General features: G+C 37.4%; 1 protein-coding gene across 1 annotated transcript in view; it reads right to left on the bottom strand.

Annotated features, from left to right (window-relative positions):
* The window catches only part of PTPRN2 (protein tyrosine phosphatase receptor type N2), a 642,799-nt gene that overhangs the window by 473,059 nt on the left and 151,957 nt on the right, over positions 1-17,783 (bottom strand). The window contains exon 4 of the mRNA XM_029961907.1: positions 8,673-8,786. Within this exon, the coding sequence (XP_029817767.1) occupies positions 8,673-8,786 (114 nt within the window). The remainder of the gene's footprint in view (positions 1-8,672; positions 8,787-17,783) is intronic.

Below are 17,783 nucleotides of genomic sequence, written 5' to 3'. Positions count from 1 at the left end.
AGTATTTCTGAAATTAGAGTAAATATAATCAGTCTATCAGGTTAGAAATTTATGGATGACGAGTATCAAATATGATTTGAAGACTCAAAGTATTATCATTTAAAGATGAAACGTCCAAACCTTTAAAATTTTTCTTTTTTTTTTTTTGAAGAAAAACTACAGGAGATACCAGTAGGAGATTAAGGGGAAGAGGCCCAAGGGGTCACCTAGCACAAGCATATTGCACCAGCCCTTCTCCTGGATGAGAAATTACTGGCACTCCATGAACGAGCTGCATGGAAAGAAAGCTTGTGGGAGGAGCAAGAAACCTGGAGGAGATGGAGGGGTTGGGAATCTGCCAGTGGGAATGCTGCCAGGCAGCTACCCCAGAGGGAAGGGAAGCAAAGATTCAGGAGGGCTCCGCAGGGCGAGCAATGGGCTCAGGTCTCTGCAGGAAACCAAACTGGGTGTGTGGTGCTCCCATGCAGAGATGTGGGCAAGAGGGTAACAGCAGGGAGCCCCCCCAGAGGCATGGAAGGGCTGTGCCTCCAGCTAAATTGGGGGGCAGAAAATGTAGGAGATGAAAGAAGGTATCTTTCTGTGTTGGAAGTGTATTGTGTTTATATATTCACACTCTGATCAAATGGGAAACCTGGAATTTTACAGAAAACAGACCTACCTCATGGAGAGTTGCAAAGGCAAAAGGCGTATGAGTTAACAAAATATCTGACCTTTGAATTAGGAGGGGGCTTTACAAAGTTTTGCAGTATTGGCTGGTATTAAATCCTTCCATGTCTTGAATGGGACTATGAGCTAAAACCTAATAACTACAAAAAATGAAAAGCTCAATGTTTAATGCTATATTGAACATCACTAACTATAACATTATCAGAAATGAACATAGAATTTACCTGGAAAGACCTGAAATTCATCAAACTATTAGAAAAAGCTGAACAGGAGTGCTAAAGTGTTTTCATTTCCTTACTCTCTCTTCTAAGGAAGGGATGAAGGAACACCTGAAGGCTCAGCACATCTTTCCAGGAATGTATCAAACAACTAGAAGATGCTCAGGCAGGAATGTTGGCTGTTCACAAATGCAATAAAAAAAAAAAGGAACAAAAAAAGGTAAATTTCTCAATATTGCAGACTCGTGAGCCTTCCACTGTCTCTCTATGTCAGAGACTTTGTGTTGTTGGGTATCTCACATGCAAAATAAGGAAAAGAAAATCAATCATCTGACCATGATAAAGAAATGTGATAATACAGCATTCAAACCTCCCCCCTCCCAACCTCAAACTGGGATAAAGAAAGAAAAATCAGTTTAATAGCTGTATGTATGACACATGCCAAGTCAAACAGGAAGAACATTCAAAGCCCTCCTAAAAGATCGGCAATTCTTTAGCTAAAAATGTAGTGCAGGTCTGTGTAAGGCTTAATTAGAAACCAGACAGCAACAAGAATAAAGGCTAAAAATGGGGTGAAAGTCTTTTTTTTGTAATTTTAAAACTGTGAGAAGCTGCACAAGAAAAACTGAGCAATGGAAAGTGTTGAAGGCATAGTACCATTTTGTTATCATGAACTGCTCTGTCTCTCCATGACCACACACATATGTACAGGCAACACAAAACAGAAGGAGAAGCTTGTGAAATACAGTGAGTATTTGCTAGGAACCAGCATGAAAGAAAGAACAAGTGGAACTAAAATACATATTTAACATCACTCAGCCTTTTCAAGAAACTGCTACATTTGTCAGAAGCATTCTACTACAGCCACGAGGCAAAGAGTGAAAACATCTTAAGCGGAAAATAAAAACCCAATCTTTTTTTCTGCACAAAAAATGGAAAAAATAACTTTTTTAGGAATTCACACTTGTCACTAAAACAAAGTAAAGCTTCAATCATACCGTGATTGTGTGAGGGACATGATCTTCCTGTTGAGGTTTCGTATGAATAAGATTAAAATCATGATTTTGAAAAAGCCTAATCATTTCAGAATTTGGAGTACCTATTAAAAACCTAAAAAATACGTCATTAAGAGTCGATGTCTTAAAAGAACATGAGGCCACGGAGGTCAAGATAAAAGCTGTAGATGAGGAAATGCAATGAATATAGAAATAAAAGGAAAACAAATTCCCTAGTTATAAACAAATCAGGAAGAAAGCACTGGTAGTGCAATGATAAAAAAACAGTCTTATGTTGAATATGTAAATGGACTATAATTATAGATTAATGGTACAAAATGGCATAATTAGTTTGGATATGCTATATTGTTACTCACAGTTTCCAAAAGTAGCGTTGTTAGAGAATATAGCAGCTAAAGAAGTAATCTCATGCTTGAATTGATACTTGCTGGCATTCCGAGTGTGGGAACAACTGATAATGAACTGCAGTTTGATTGCTGCATTTTCAAGTGTGCTTTAAAAACATATTATGTACCTATGTCACTTCAAACCCAATGTTTGCCTGGCCCAATGGTCCCTTGGAAGGTGCTAATTTTTTTTAAATTACCATGAGAGAATAAGAATGAAGTTCAGAGCTGCTTCTTCCATAGAAGGAAGAAACACAGACAGTCCCTAAATTTCAAAGGCCAGAAAGAGAACAAACCACAAAACAGAGAGCACAGAGAGCTTCATGGGAAAGACAAAACATTAATGCAGAGGTTAAAGTCCATGAGGTGCCACAGACATCTTCAAAACAAAGGAAACAATGTAGGAATTGATCGGTAGTCTTTGATATTTGCATTATATTATCACTAATTTCTATGTTTCCCTTGGAAGAAGAGCTGTAAAGTTACCTTGGCCACAAAGAACTTGATACATCCTGATCCCAGTTGACAATTGTCACTGCTAGTTGACAGAAACATGACACAAAGGAGACATGCAGACCTTTTCTCCTTTCTATCAAACATAATAGTTAATGTGCTATTTTATCAAAAACACAAGTAAAAGCTCAGATTGATCATTCTTTTTAAACAAAAGGGATGTGATGCTGTTGGGATGACATATATGTCTTCAAAAAATCCCATTATTCAAATGTTGCAGCATCAAAAAGCTTTACAAAACAGTGTTATGGATGCGGGTAAAACTAAATATAGATATTAAAAAATATTTCCTCTGTACTTTCTAGCATCTTTCCCCTGATACATGGAATCTGTTTCACTCCTATAATTCTTATGATTCCAGTGTATTCTTGCTAAATACCAATTTCCTGAAAAGAACATTTCTCACAAATACATTACATGGCAAAGAACAAGTCAATGCCATGTCAGATCATGCCTGGTAAGCAGAGCAACCATAAAAGGAACCAAAAAAAAAAAAAATTTTTTTAGTTCTGTGCTGTGCAACACACAGGTGTTTAAAACAGGATTTCAAAGTGTACTTTTTCTGCTGCTTTATAAATAAATCTTTTTGCTTTTACTGAAACTCGTTCTTAGATTTCTGAAGTTCTATTTAGGTCTTTGAAGACCAAAAAATGTCAGTGGTGCTTTAGCACTTAACAAAGGCAGGAATTTTCTGCAACCTTTTCAGCACGTTTTTGTCCATTGAGCCAAAAAGTTAAGGCAGCGTGACAGTGATACCAGGAGAAGGTAAATATGTCCAGTCCCAGCTGAGTTCCTCCACTGTAGCTCGTCATGGGGCTTATGCTTCAATTCCTGGCTTCAGCAGCCATCTAGGAGAAGAATTTGCTTCACAGACAGATGTCTGGAGCAAGCTGATGCCCAGGAAATCAGATGTAAACACACTGCTCTCTGCCAAAAGAAGAGTTTGCCTTCATTTATATCAATATTTGAATTTAAAGACAAACCTGTTTTCTCCTACCTTTCTGGGTTGCAGCTTTCTGTACACCTCCATAATGATATGATAATCTGCTCACAAATATGTGCAAGAACTGCATTATTCCTTTTAAGTTTATTTCAAAACTGAGCTTATAAAGGTTTACTTTCAAGTCTTACCTTTGCTGCAGTAACAAATGATACTTTTCCTTGAAAAATAGTCCTGACTGAAAGAAATGTTTAGCAACCCTTTTGTAATTCACAAGCCGTATGTGACAAGTCACATTCATTTCAATTTTCAAGTTAACTGATTGTAAATCACTTCAGTTTTTTAAACAAATTTGCTGTAAGAATATAAAATTATTTCTAGCAAAGTTATATTAATCACCTTACACTTAACTGCTTCAAATCAGTTTCAGACAAATAATTTTTTCTTCCTGTCAAGAACTTCCTGAGTTGCAAAGAAATCAAGTAAGAGGAAAAAAGTGTTGTTTTTTTCAAATAGTCTGTAAATCTGTTGCCAATTTCCACAGCCCATGAGCCTCTCCAGAATGTCTTACCAACTTAAGCTACATGAATTTAAAAGCATATCCTACTGTTCTCTTAATAACACTGTTGATTTTTGAATACCTTAAGCAGGATTTTCTTAATAGAGTGAAATAAACTGCTTTCATTGAAAGTAACATTTTGAACAAGAAGGTGTTACCACAAAAATTAAGTAGCAGCAAGCATACTGAGGAATTATTTAGGAATTATTCCAAGTCACATAAAAAAGCCCCAAAAAAATATTCAGCTGCTTTGTTTTTCAAATAGTCACACTGCACGGTTCCTGCACTAAAGGGACAATAGCTGTAGTGTAGCTACATTTTAACTAAAACACAAGACAGAAGCTGAAGTACTGATTATTAGTCTAACAAGGTTTATTTCTAATACAGAGTGTCCTGTCAAACTGCGCTAGAAACAGTGCCCAGAGAGCACACAGCAAACACAAAAATATGACTTCTGTCTCCTAACCCGTGTGACACCAAGCACATAACGCTGAGAAGGTACGAGCACTGCAAAAGGTGCGCTTGGACTTTCGTTATGTTTTTTTCTCCAAACATGTAGTGCCCACTCCCAGAGGCAGAATCCCGTGTCAGGTGGGGTTTGTTGTGACCCTCTGCAAATATCCTTGTTCTGATGCCTTTAAGGAGGTGTGTCCTTCAGCCTCCATCTCCGAGCTCCTCTGCCAAGTGACGCTCATTGCTGTGGCAGCTGCACGTTCACAGAGTTAGCACCGTGTTATCATCATGGTGCTGTTTCTAACCAGGGGTCAGAAATTATTCTATGAAGCAAATGTAAATGCCTCTTAGAGTAACCAGGTCGAGAAATACTACTGTTCTCCCTTATTACTGCTTATGGTGATATTCAAGTACTATTTATGCTTCATACTTGGAGTTATAATGTCCCATGTTTAGCCCTCCTATCCTGTTTTTCATGGTTTATAGGTCCGTAATCAATGTGAAACCATTCCACAGTCATGCTAAGAATCTCAGTGGTGTGATCATTTTGCCTTTACAATAATATTGTCATGACAAGAAGAAAACAAACAAAAAAAATTATAGTCGATTGAATGCATTTAAGTAAAGAAAAAAAATATTTTCTGTATTTTAGCTCAAACCAGGAAATGCATAGTTTTATCATTCTTGGTACACTCCAAGAAGTATCTTCTTCCAAGTTGGACAAGGTGAAGCAGAAGAGCAAAAGACCAACCAGAGGGATAAGTATTTCCCTTTCCTTCAGGCACTACTCATTCACCCCTCTATGCTGATACTTCCAATATTTCCCTTTTCAAATTATTTAGTCCCATCCTTCTGACTGTCCTGTTTATCAGACAATGAGAAAAGTTTCAATTCCTCACAAATTATTATAAATTATAAACTATAGCACCACCAGCTTCGGAAAGTGATTCATCGTGTTTCAGCAATGGTGAGAAGGGTTTTTCCCATACAGACAGTCACACTTATAGAAATGGAACCTTCAGAAAATCTTCTTCCTGAGGGTTTGACTGCTTCAAGGACAGTGGGAGTGAAAATGCCATAAGCAAGGGTATTTGAATGCTAATAGATCATTTCATCGTAGAGAACTATCTAATATTCCAAGGCATTCGTTTCTATCATCAATCTACTAGTAGATAGTGTAGACAAAGATAGACTCAATGTGTAAAGAAGACATAAAAACTATATCATTATGAAACCTGAATTCAATTTTAGTCATAGTCCTTTATTAAACAGATTATCATCAGGTGTGTCACTCATCTAAGCCTCTGTCCTATGCTTCCCTATTGTAGTAAATGTTTTGAGTTGGCAGAGTCACAAATTCTGTTTACTATTCACACCACATTGTCCTGTGTTTTATAACATCTCACCAGACATTCTTCTGTTTGGACCACAATTCAAATATAGGTATCACTTACAAGCCACCAGCAAATAGGGAAGAAAAAGGAAGTACATTTTGTGAGGTTTTCTATTGTTTTTGTTTTTAAATTCTATGGAAATAGATGTAAACAGACTATTGCTAGGGGGAGAAAAAAGAATTTTTTTGCTAATCATAAGGCCTACTATATAGTCTTTCAAGAGAAAATTGTCTGCTCTTTACAAAAAGGAGAGAACAGATGCTGTCCCCTATCCTTTTCATTCCAGGGAAGGTGGGCAACACCAAGATGAGTTAGACAACAGTATTTCGGAGATGGTAAGAAGAATGGGGTATTACATAGTTAAAGGAAATAAGATCTCAGAAAAAATGAAGCCCTTTTTGGTGGTTGCCTGAAATATTTGCATGGTCTTGACAATGTCTTGCTTATCTACACTGCAGAAATGGTCATCCCATGTTGCACACAATTTGCAGGAGAACAGCATTAACACTGCAAGTGACCATCACAGCCAGAAAACATGACCTGAGGGCTGGATGTATTACATCTGATAGCACCAGCAAACAGCAGAATCTTGTCTGAGCAACCTGATGTCAGTAATCCATTAATCTGATAGCCTGTATTGATTCTACTCCTTCCATATTTCTGTCCTCACTAAACAAAATTTGCCAAGATACTGAGAGTAAAAAAAAAAAAAAAAAAAAAGAGTGATTTTATCACATCAATCATTTGAGCAAAAGCATTCCAGCATTCTGTTATCTTTCACAGATATATTTAAGATTCCCTTCACTGGGATACCCACAGGCCACAAAAACTGCTTGCAGAGTTTTGTATCAGTTCAAAGCATATACACATTTGGGTATGCACCTCTAAATGTCACAAATAAAAAAGGATAAAAGCAAAAGTCCTTTATTCTCTACCACGGTTTCAAACTGTGTGTTTCTTGAGACAAGACCAAATTTAAGAGTCCAAGTTTCTTTAAAAGAAGTATACTGCAGTTTTCTGCAACAGTTAAATTCAGAGAGGTGGGTTGAAGATAACAAAGATCCTAGAAAGGGTTGGTTTATTTATCAGAGAAGCACTTGGTAGGGGGAAGTTACAACAATTCCATTGCACTACCCAAAATCTTATGGTAAGCAGGGAGACAGAGACAGGTAAGCATCCTTTGAGATGACCTAGGGTATCCCATCACCTGCTATATGTGACCCTTCAGAGGAACATCAGTCTCCTGCAGATCTCTTACCTCTGACATCCTCGTGGAGGAAGCTTTACATAGTACACACCACCCATAGTCAGGAGATGTAAATGATGCTGCCTGTCCATGCATGCAGGATCACTTCAGATACCAATTTAGGTGACTTAGTGCTTCCCCCACCTCACCTTCCTCATTATATTAAGCGACCAGATACTATTTTTTTCCACTCACACAGTATTGCCCTGACAAAAGAGTATTTTCATAAATCTGCTTGCATTACTTAGCCTTTAGAAAATGACAAGTGAAAGAGCCACAAGTACTATTCACATGTGACTGTTAATCAGCCAGGAGTTACTACAATCAAATTTTGCTGAGTTTGTCTCATTTGGAAGGGCTGCTGGACCGGAAATAAATGCCTGGAAAATTTTTAAATCCTCTAAATCAGTGATTTCCAAACTAGAAGTCCAGTCCCTGAGTATAGCCTCAAACTTCTGAGAAATCAATTTTCTCTCATCATTGAACTAACATCATCTTAATACAATATTCCTACTTTGCAATCAAGATTGTGACTGGAAAGTATTTAGAAACAAACATCCACACAGATGATGCAAGTGCAAAATCAACCATTCCAACAATATTCTTGGAAAAATTTAGAATACAAAGATTTCTTGGTCCTGTGGCTGTGTACAAGTGGTTTAGCTCATGTATTAGTATCTAAAAGGTTTGTTCACCTTATTGACTTTCACTTTATCCAAGTTTTGATTTGTTAGTTCAAGTTATGCCATTCAGAAGCTAGAACATCCTTTCTGGTTTTGGAAAGTGCACAGAGATTATCTTTGGAAAGCTGAACAAAAATTAAAAGGAACAGACTAGATACAATTTGTAATGAAATCAGAGCAGTTCTGCTTATCTGAATTCACTTGAAAGTTAAATACTGTTTCCCTCTAACTGGAAGTTCTGTGTTTTCTGCCCATACACCCTGAAACACACTGTGGGGCAAAAGTGTACCTGACAAACTTCTTTTCCTTCCTGCTGATTTCTTTATACAATACCAGCATTCACAGACCCTAAAATTTTTTAGTATAGTGTCAGTCACAGACATGTGCTGCATAGGGAGGAAGTACCTCTCCTGGAATTGCTTCCCCAGGACTTTGTGGCAGATTCAGTGAGTCCAAAGGCTTTTTACTTTTATAAAGTCTGCACTGCAGGGCCTGAAATACATTGTGTTCAAAAACTTCTGGAGACATCACCTCAGAGGGAGTACAAAGAATTTTAACCCCCAGTGCATCTAACCCCACTCCAGAGTTTTTACTGTACCTCTGTGTGAGAGCTTCTCCAGGATGATCTTCAGATGCTGCAGAACAGGGGGTGAAATGTCATATTTATAGATGTCTATTACTGGCACTCGCTGACATCTCCCAAATATTCCATCTGCAGGAGAGAGAAAAAGAAAAGGAAAAATATACATTTTGTTTTCTGAGAGGAAGAACAGTGTGATGAGATGCGCATTTCCAATGGATCCTAATTATATGCTGAAGGAACCTTTTAAAAGACACTTTAAAAAGCTATCAAAGGACTAGTGAAGTCATGAGACAGGATATTTTCTATCAAAATAAATACTGGAAAGAATATTAGTTGTAGGAATATTCTATTGTACAAGTTATGCATATAGTTTATTTTATAAAGTATTTTCAGACTTTTGCTTCTCAACTCTCTAGATGTAAGAATCCTTTACTGACAATTCAGTGGGAAAAAAACTTAATGTTCAATGCCTACTATGTTGCAGATGAAAAGCACAGCATCCAGAAATATAAATATTAATTTGCAGAAACTATGAGGATTTGCTGAAACATTTTTAATGCAGGAGTTGTGTGTTAGGCATTGGTAAATGAGAACTGAATCCATAATGGCTAGTAAAGGCTCATTTCAAGAAGTACCCTCTAATGAATGCAATAAAAGAAAGCTGCTCACAGAACAATGAGATATTAATGTGGCCTAATTTATTTAGCTCCATTCCATTTGTCTGAAATGACAGACTCTTCTCATCAATGTCTTTTCAAATCACACCTTCTAATTAATTTAGCTTCTTATTAGTCTTTATTTAGAGAATTGTTCATTTTGAGGCAAGCTTCCTGTGTATGTGTGGGAGGAACAGGGAGTTCAAACATTCAAATTACCTTTCTCTCTTTCATACAAAAGCCTAATTCAGAGCCTAGGTGCTTCACATACAATCTGACCATCTGCAATTCTGGGTTTCTGAGAAAGAAAGTGGTTTCATTTATTGTTCAAAATAGTTCTCTTCTATATAGTGATCCAAAGGAAGCAATTTAAATGCAACAAGTTTAATTAGCAAAATATTCTACTGCAATCCTAGTTTTAACACAGTAATTACTTCTGCTCTGATATTACATCTACGCTCCAAAAGGAGAGCTACACCAGATTAGCAGAAAATAAGGGTAAGCATTAATTTGCAAGCGTCCATTACTTTCTGTGCTACTTCACAGAGCTAAAGGACTACAAATGGGAACTACTGGCCCAGCTGTTCACTAAACACAAATAATGGCATAAAAGAAAATAAACCAAACCAGGATGCAGAAAAAGGGCATTATTAGCCCTCACAGTTATACACAAATACCTCATTGAAATTAGCCAACTTTTTCTTTCTTTGCCTTTCCAATCCTCCTGTCACTTATAACTGCCAAATTAAGTTAATCCAAATTAAAAACCTACATCTGAGTCTAATTTTGCTATTGGAAACTAAGTTTAATTTGGAAACCACATAGACAGATATGGTTGGGTTTCTGCCATATAATGTAAAAAGCAGCCTAACAGCAGATTAAAAAACCCTCTTTTTAAAAATCTGTTGCAGTTGGAAATAAGCAAAGTGTATAAATATCAGTCACTTGTAAATGGATGGATAACAGGAATAAATAAGGTTCTGACTCAGAAAGGAATAGAAGAACATTTCAGTGTTAGGAACAAGATTGTTCAAAATGAAACAGCTTGACATAGAGAGCTCCAGTTCAGAATACCACCATTACTGGCTTAGGAAAAAATCTATGTTTATATAAACAAGTAATATTCCATAATTTTTTGAGATAATGTACCTTAAAAATAATTGTAATCTTATTTTAGAGTCCAGAAAAGCATACACATTAAGTACGAATTAGAGTTTTTTGTATTAAGTATCATTTAAGGGTATCTCCATGGATGCAAAAGCTAATTCACTCACAAACTCTAAAAGAGACCAGACCCTTTTTCCTAAGCTTAGAGTTTTCAGAAACCTGTAGCCTACTTCCTTTGAATAGAACAAAACCTATTTGAATTCTAAAATTAACAATTAGCACATGAGTCTGAGCTGCATTATACAATCTATCCAAAAACACTGGGACTGCTTAGGGAGAAACTGCAAGTTACTTTGGCTTTTGTACTTGAAATATGGGCACAATGAGCTTTGAAGAGGCTGCAACCACAAATAGTAGCTCTGCTAAATGCAGCATGAGGAGAGTGGAGCGGAGCGATGCCCCCAAGGAGGGGTTGGCAAATACCAGCTCTTAAATACAGAGGATCTTTATACTGGGGATTACAGTTGAACTGGAGTCATGCAAATAGTGCATTTCATAGTTCAGCTGCTTTTTCTAAAAAAAGTAGGAATTTTCCTAGGTTTTTCTATTTGCTTGGGTTGGTTTTACGGTTGGGGTCATTTTGTTTGATTTTGGTTTGTGTTTTTTTTTTTTTTTAATTATTACATTATGAAGGTTTCTGAGGCAAGATTTAAGACTTAAATTGAGGTTGAGCATTCAATTTTCAGGGCACCTTTTAAATAAACTTTCTTGAAATTACACAGACTGCAGCGGGGACTGGGGAAAGGCAAGGAAGACCCATTTTACCAAGAAAAAATTGTAAAAGGTGCCCTTCTTTACCTTTCAAGAAATCTCTTTGGCATGATGTGGCCCAAAATTGGAAATGGTTATGGGTCACCACGAACCCCATTTTTACTTAAATTACAGCTCATGTTCCAGAACTGTCCCTCTTAGTCTGCTATGAGCTGTCCCAATCTCAGGGTGATATTTACTGTGAGTCAATACATGGTGCATCTTTCTGTGCCCTCCTCGGGCACGGTGTGAGGTGGGGCTGTTGAAAATGGAAAAGCTCCCGGGCTTTACAGTAAGTGTAACAGGGCAGAGGAAGTTCAAAGCATGAATGATGTTTTAATAATGCCATGCTCTGCCTGCCTATAGCTGTTGAGAGTGTGTTCATACTGAACCTTCATTAAAACTGTGTTCTGAGAAGGAATGTGCTGTGCAAAGGACATCTGCTCTTTACACACGCCCAGAGCGAGGGAAGGTTGAGACAACCGATCAATACACACATATGGTTGCTGTTAAAGTGCTATCATTTGCTGTTAGCAAAAAGTAGTGTCTGAAATTTCCATAATAATGTCTTATAAGTTATACTTAGACCTGGAAACATCTGTGCTAACAGCATGCTAATGTTGACTTTTAGACAGCTTCTGCATTTGTTTCCAAAGAAGAGACTAAAACAGAAGAATAATATACCCGTATACCCAAGGAGGCAGTGAGATGCTTCTTTATCTGTTTGGCTGTTTTGGTTTAACATTTGAGAAGACATGCAAGCATAAAATTGTACAAGCTTTTATTTAAAATCTTGAATTTGGACAAATATTTATATATTACAAAGTTAGATGCTAAGATTAAAATACATAAATTTACTTAACTCAGGTGTCCAGTAAGACCTCAAATAGTAGCAGACAAACCCCTTTTATTAAAGACAACACCCTGGAGCATAGTAGATGTATTTACATTGAGTATTTATCAAATTCTAGTGAAAAAAATTACAACTGATAGATTAAACCATGAGCAAGTCAAAACACAAGTTCTGGAAGTGTGATTGTTGAGAAAGGTTTAGAAAAGAACAGAAAACGCCCATCATTATTCATTATTAATGCTCATTCTTATTAATTAGTGCATATTTATGACCTCTATTACCTGCTGAGGAAGTACCACATTGCATTCATGACTGACATCTAGGTACAGAATTATGTAAAACCTATAGTTTGAAACAGTTTTGAAGAGTTGGTTGGGTCAGCATTTTTACTTGGTAAGGCAGACAGGCATCATGTGCTTAACAGGTACTAAAAAATCTTTGGAAGCTTGCATTGAATGACAACCTTCACCTTGAAGGCAACACTATTTGTGGGCAGCTGATTCATTAAATTCTTTTTAGGTAGTGTTTCCTTCAAAAAAAAAAAAAATCAGTGGATAATAAACTGTCCTTGGCAAGAGAAACATATCCTATCCTGGAACCACTAAGTATGGCTAATCTGATGACTGAAACTAAGATGCATCCAAGACTTGGCACAGTTTTGAATAATACCAGCAAAAAAAGAATGAGTTCTTGTTGATCATCTTTTGGTACTGAGCAAAGCTATGCAGACTGGTAAGGATGCTGGAGTTTGTCTGCAGGGTGCTGAAAGCTTGATATATGTAAATTAAAAGATTGTGTTGTGTAGTCATTAATTATTTAGATCTACATGCAGTGAAATTTTCACATGGCTCTGACAAGTGACCTTTGCAAAGGAGCCTTCAAGCAGATGCTTTGAAGCACCTGGTTCTTCTGCTCCTCAAACTTTGTGCAGCAGCCAGAAAAGAGGCAGCTCTCCCCACAGCAACAGTACTCACACATAGGGGCCAACCAACACTTCAGCTTCCTTCCCCTTACTGCCTCACAATTGTTAAAAAATTCTAAAGTAGAGCTGTGCATAAAACTAAGTTTTGCCCCATGGTGCATCCACTGTGCTTTGCTCCTGAGTCATGATATAAAACAGAAAATCCACAGAGCCAATAGGGTATCAAATGGCAACTTCTGCCACCTTTTCCTGCGTGATTTGTGCTCTTGCAGTCAACCAGAGAACTTCCTCTAATGTTTCTGCAGAGTTTTCAATGGGCATCATTCTTCAGCAACTTAACCTTCTGTAAGAAAAGAATTCTTTCTTCTCACTGAATATGGACATCACTTCACACTCCTTCCCCCAGCTAGTGGTTTAAGGTACTGTAAGATCCAAGAGTAGTCCAGGACTAATGAAAAGGTCAGTGCTTATAAGGCACAGTTAGAGCCCGAGTTGCCTACTGGAGAGATTAAATCCTTTTCCAATGGGAAGCATAATATTTGCATCTCAAAAGTCCATTGATGCTGGACTTCAAGGTCACAGACTCTAAATGTTTTAGGAAGTATGAAGGAGACAGTTACAGTATTTTACTCTTCTCTCCCTGCTATTTCTCATAGTATGGCATTTGTTTTCAAAATCTTTTTTCAAAAATTAAAAAAAAAAAAAAGAATTAAATGTTACTGTTCCTTGGAGACATTAAGTCGTTTGCAAGGAGGCTTATTACAGAACATATAGCACACAAATCCACAATCAAGATTTACAAGTAAGCTGTTCAGCAAACAATGCATTCTTAATATTCCAGTTATTAAAAAAGATTTGTTCATAATTTATACCTCTACTTTTAAATTCTCTTTACAAGTAAGGTGGAGATCATACAGATAGAGCAACAGTGGCTTCTGCAGCGTCACTTCTCATACAGTGCTTTGAAAGTGTGACTCCAACACTTCCAAACAGCAAATCCTCACAAGTCTCCCTGCAGTGGTTTGGCAGAGAAGCCGCTGTTTGCAATCAGGGGGAGCTGCCCTGCAGCCCCCCAGCTCCCCGTGGAGTCCAGTCTGCTGAGGGGGCAATCCCCCCTGCTCAACTTTTACAGCCTTTTTACCATTTTATTTTGCTTATCTCCGTAGTCCTTGGTTATTTTCCTCGGTGGTCCCTTAGTTTTTTTTCATTTCAGAGCAGTAATAGTGGCATCTAGTGGACAGGGATCAGTCCTGGAGCACACACTACTCACCTTCTGAATTTATTGCTCTCGTATCCATTTGACTCCATCTGGAATACAGAGCTATGCAGTTCCAGTCACCCTCAGTCCACTCTGTCCTTCCCTATCCTAGTGGCTAACAGGCATGTGGAAGCTTTTAAGGCAGCTATTTAAAATGAAGAAATATGATTTGAAAATAAAAGGCTGTGATGTTTGTTTCTGGAAGTAAGGCATTATAAAGACCAGTAAGCAAAGTGCATATAGACTTTAACACAAGTATGTGGTGGTATTCTGCTTTTGCTAGTGTGTGAAGCACAAAACATTACACAGTAAAAGTAAATCTTCAACTGTAAGTAAAACACATAGCATATTTTTGTAGATTTATTATGCAGATTTAATAGAAACACCATAAAAAGCAGAAAACAACAAAGTAAGATGTTCTAAATGTGACGTTTTTTAATCCAAAAAAAAAAATGTCATGCAGTGGATAATTCTTACTGTCCAGTAAATCCACTCTTCCTCACCTACTAAATAAACTACTGCCTGGGAGGCAAAGGTAACTTTGTAAATTCTGCTGAAAGCCAGACCACCTAACAGTCCTATAAAAGAACTCTAACAAGATTTAATGCCTTTTCTCACCTCTCTGGACACAGACATTTAAGGAAAAAATGTGGATAGCTGGTCTACTTTCAAAAAATCCCCAAACCTAAAACCCCTGAATATTTCTGCTGATCGAAAGAATTGGATGGGATATCAGTGATTCTGAAAGTGCTCATATTAAAAGATAAAAGTGAACATTAACAGCAGCATTAGTTAGCTGTTGTGCAAATACTCTGATAGGGCTGGGATTTGCAAAGCTCCAAATCATCCTGAGGCACATCTGAGCATGAATAGTTCCTCTGGGCTTTACAGTCCCCTTGTCTCAAGGAATAATTCTGAGAGCAGGTTCTGGAGGACTCAGTCCATCAGCCAATAAAACAGATATAACCTTCAACGGAGGGGAAATATAAATTCAGAAACTATTTCTGTGCTAACCTGCTAATTTAAGTGGTGGATTGTACAGTCCCAAAGCATTATCCACACTTTCACTTGAGATATTTTTTTTAAGTTACAACAGAAATATGTAAATTGTAGAGAAAGTAACTAAAAAATCCTCAGTATAGCAAAAAGGGGGAAGGAAAGGAATGTGGAAAAGTGAGCTACACTTTAACAAAGCAAGAGGAGAGCAGGCTTGCCATGAAAAGAAGTGCTGCCTGATTCCAAAAAGCCCCTAAGTTATTCAGCTAAGAGAATGAGAGGTCCAGATTTCAATGCCTATTTCTGTGATTCAGAGCATAGAAATGCAGCTCAGCCTTAACAGGTCATACTTGGGCCTTGCAACCACCGAAATAATGGCCATGCCTTGGGAGGAGAGGGCAGGAGGGACTTTTAGGAAAGGAAAAAGTAGAGATGAAAAGAAAGCAAGTGTTAACATTTTGCTGCTAGAGTTAATGTTCAAGTTGAATAATGCTTCAATAACTTGGGACTTCTTAGGGAACCAAACCTAAGCTTTCCACAGAGTAGGAAACTATGTAGCATGAAAGCCATGGTTTTGGCTCCATGATTAGGATAATAAAGGATTAGAAAACAATGACTGAATCAATATCTTCCACATCCAGGTGACCACTACAGTCTGTAAGCCACAGAAACCATCTGCCTCTAGTTTTGATCACAGAGACCAATCCAGAAAACCTTTGAGGAAAAAAACCCAAGACCTTCTAATTGAAATATTGAGAGTCCTTTTCTAAGCAAAACTACATATTCAATGTTAGTTTTGACGTGCCTAAGAAAAAAGAGCTTGCAATCAAAATCCTTTGAACATCAACTCCCTTTTTTGTCAATAGTGGTAGTAAAGAGAAAAGGGAGTAAAGATTTCAACATATAAATCCTCCAACAAGAGGATAAATACTTTAAATTCAAGTATAAGTCAAGTATTAGTAGGCTTACAATAAAGCTATCTCTTTTCCTTTAACATATTTAGCCACTGGACTGCAAGATTATAATGCAGGTTTACACCATACATTGCTATCTAACAATGAGGAAACTGAGCCATGTACCACCCCCTACCTAGAAAAAGCTATTTTTTTCCTAAAGGAAAGGTAGAATACTGCACCAGATTCTGACTAGATTCTGATCATTACCAGAAAAATATGGATAAATGAGAGAAGTTCAGAGAAAAATAAAAGAAAGGAAGCAGTCACATAAAGCCTTAAGCATTGAACTATCTGATTCTTTGTGGGGAAGACTAAAAGTTTAGGCAACCTGGTTGATTGATTATTTATGACATTACTGGGAGAAATGGAATGAAAAGACAACAATGAACAATCTGAATGAAAACAAGTTTCTAGCAGAGAGAAACTATTCTGGAGCTGCTCAGCTCTCTTCTGGAAGACTAATGGAGCTCCTATTGCTTGCACTGCTTAAATTAAACCACAGCAACAAGGAATGATGAAACATGAACAATTCCTTTTTTTACTCAATATGCATTTATGAACAGAGGTTACTGGAGGGACTAAGAATTTATTTATGGAATCAATGAGATGCAAATATACTAATGCTTATTTATGTACACTAATTTTCCAAGTGTCACTGAGATGTACTTCAGTCACTTCAAGGATCCCCATTACATTTTTGGCTGGTGCCAAGAACCACTTTGGTGCTGGCAATGTCTTTGCTCTGTGATCAGGCTGTAGCTGCTCTTGCATCTGTATTCCCAAGGCAAAAACAGCTCTGCAAGGAAACATGTTCAGCAAAATGGATTTCTGCATTAATTTTCATTTTGTATTAAAAACAAAGCAGTGAAAGTGTTACCTTGTGCTAAGTGCCAAGAGTTTATATGCTAAGAGTTGGTTATTACGGGTTTACAGGAGACTGTGTTCTTGTGAAAACATGACTAATGACCATTCCATTCATATTCACCAGCTGCAGTATCTAATAGAGCAAACTTGGTTTATTTCTGTCTTTCACCGAACTCGAAGCCTTCTAGATCTTGGCAGGACAATATTTATTGAGACAGCAGATTGCTTTTGTAATCTGAGTTACTGAATTTATTCCTAAATGGAACTGACTTCAGATGTGCATGGAATTCTAGTAATAAGGATTTCCATCTTGTTCCCTAGCTACAAAGTATTAAAGAAATTACAGAAAATTGTTATGTCCACCTGAAAAACATCAGCAGAAAATTTAAATGCAATCTTTTAAGGAGGAGAGGGTAAATCCTTGTAAATTAGGATTCTCCAGAGTGCTGCACCCAGGGGCCTGATTAAAACTGTTTGGAGCTACCTCAGAATTCTCTGCACCTTGCTTAGGACTGAAATTTGCTGCAGAAGCCACAGCACATGAAGCTGCCTCTGGCAACTTGCACATGGACACTGGAACTGCCAAGAACCTCACCTCAAACTTTGACATCAGGATGCCAACAGTTTGTGCTAAACAGCCTGGAGAGTGTGAAAAATCTGACAGTTTTCAAGCAAACTGTGCTTTAAAATAGCCAAATGCATAG

Source organism: Manacus vitellinus, unplaced genomic scaffold, assembly GCF_001715985.3.
Source record: "Manacus vitellinus isolate BGI_N305 unplaced genomic scaffold, ASM171598v3 scaffold_3_pilon, whole genome shotgun sequence".
NCBI lineage: Eukaryota > Metazoa > Chordata > Aves > Passeriformes > Pipridae > Manacus > Manacus vitellinus.
This window is presented reverse-complemented; position numbering and strand designations above follow the sequence as displayed.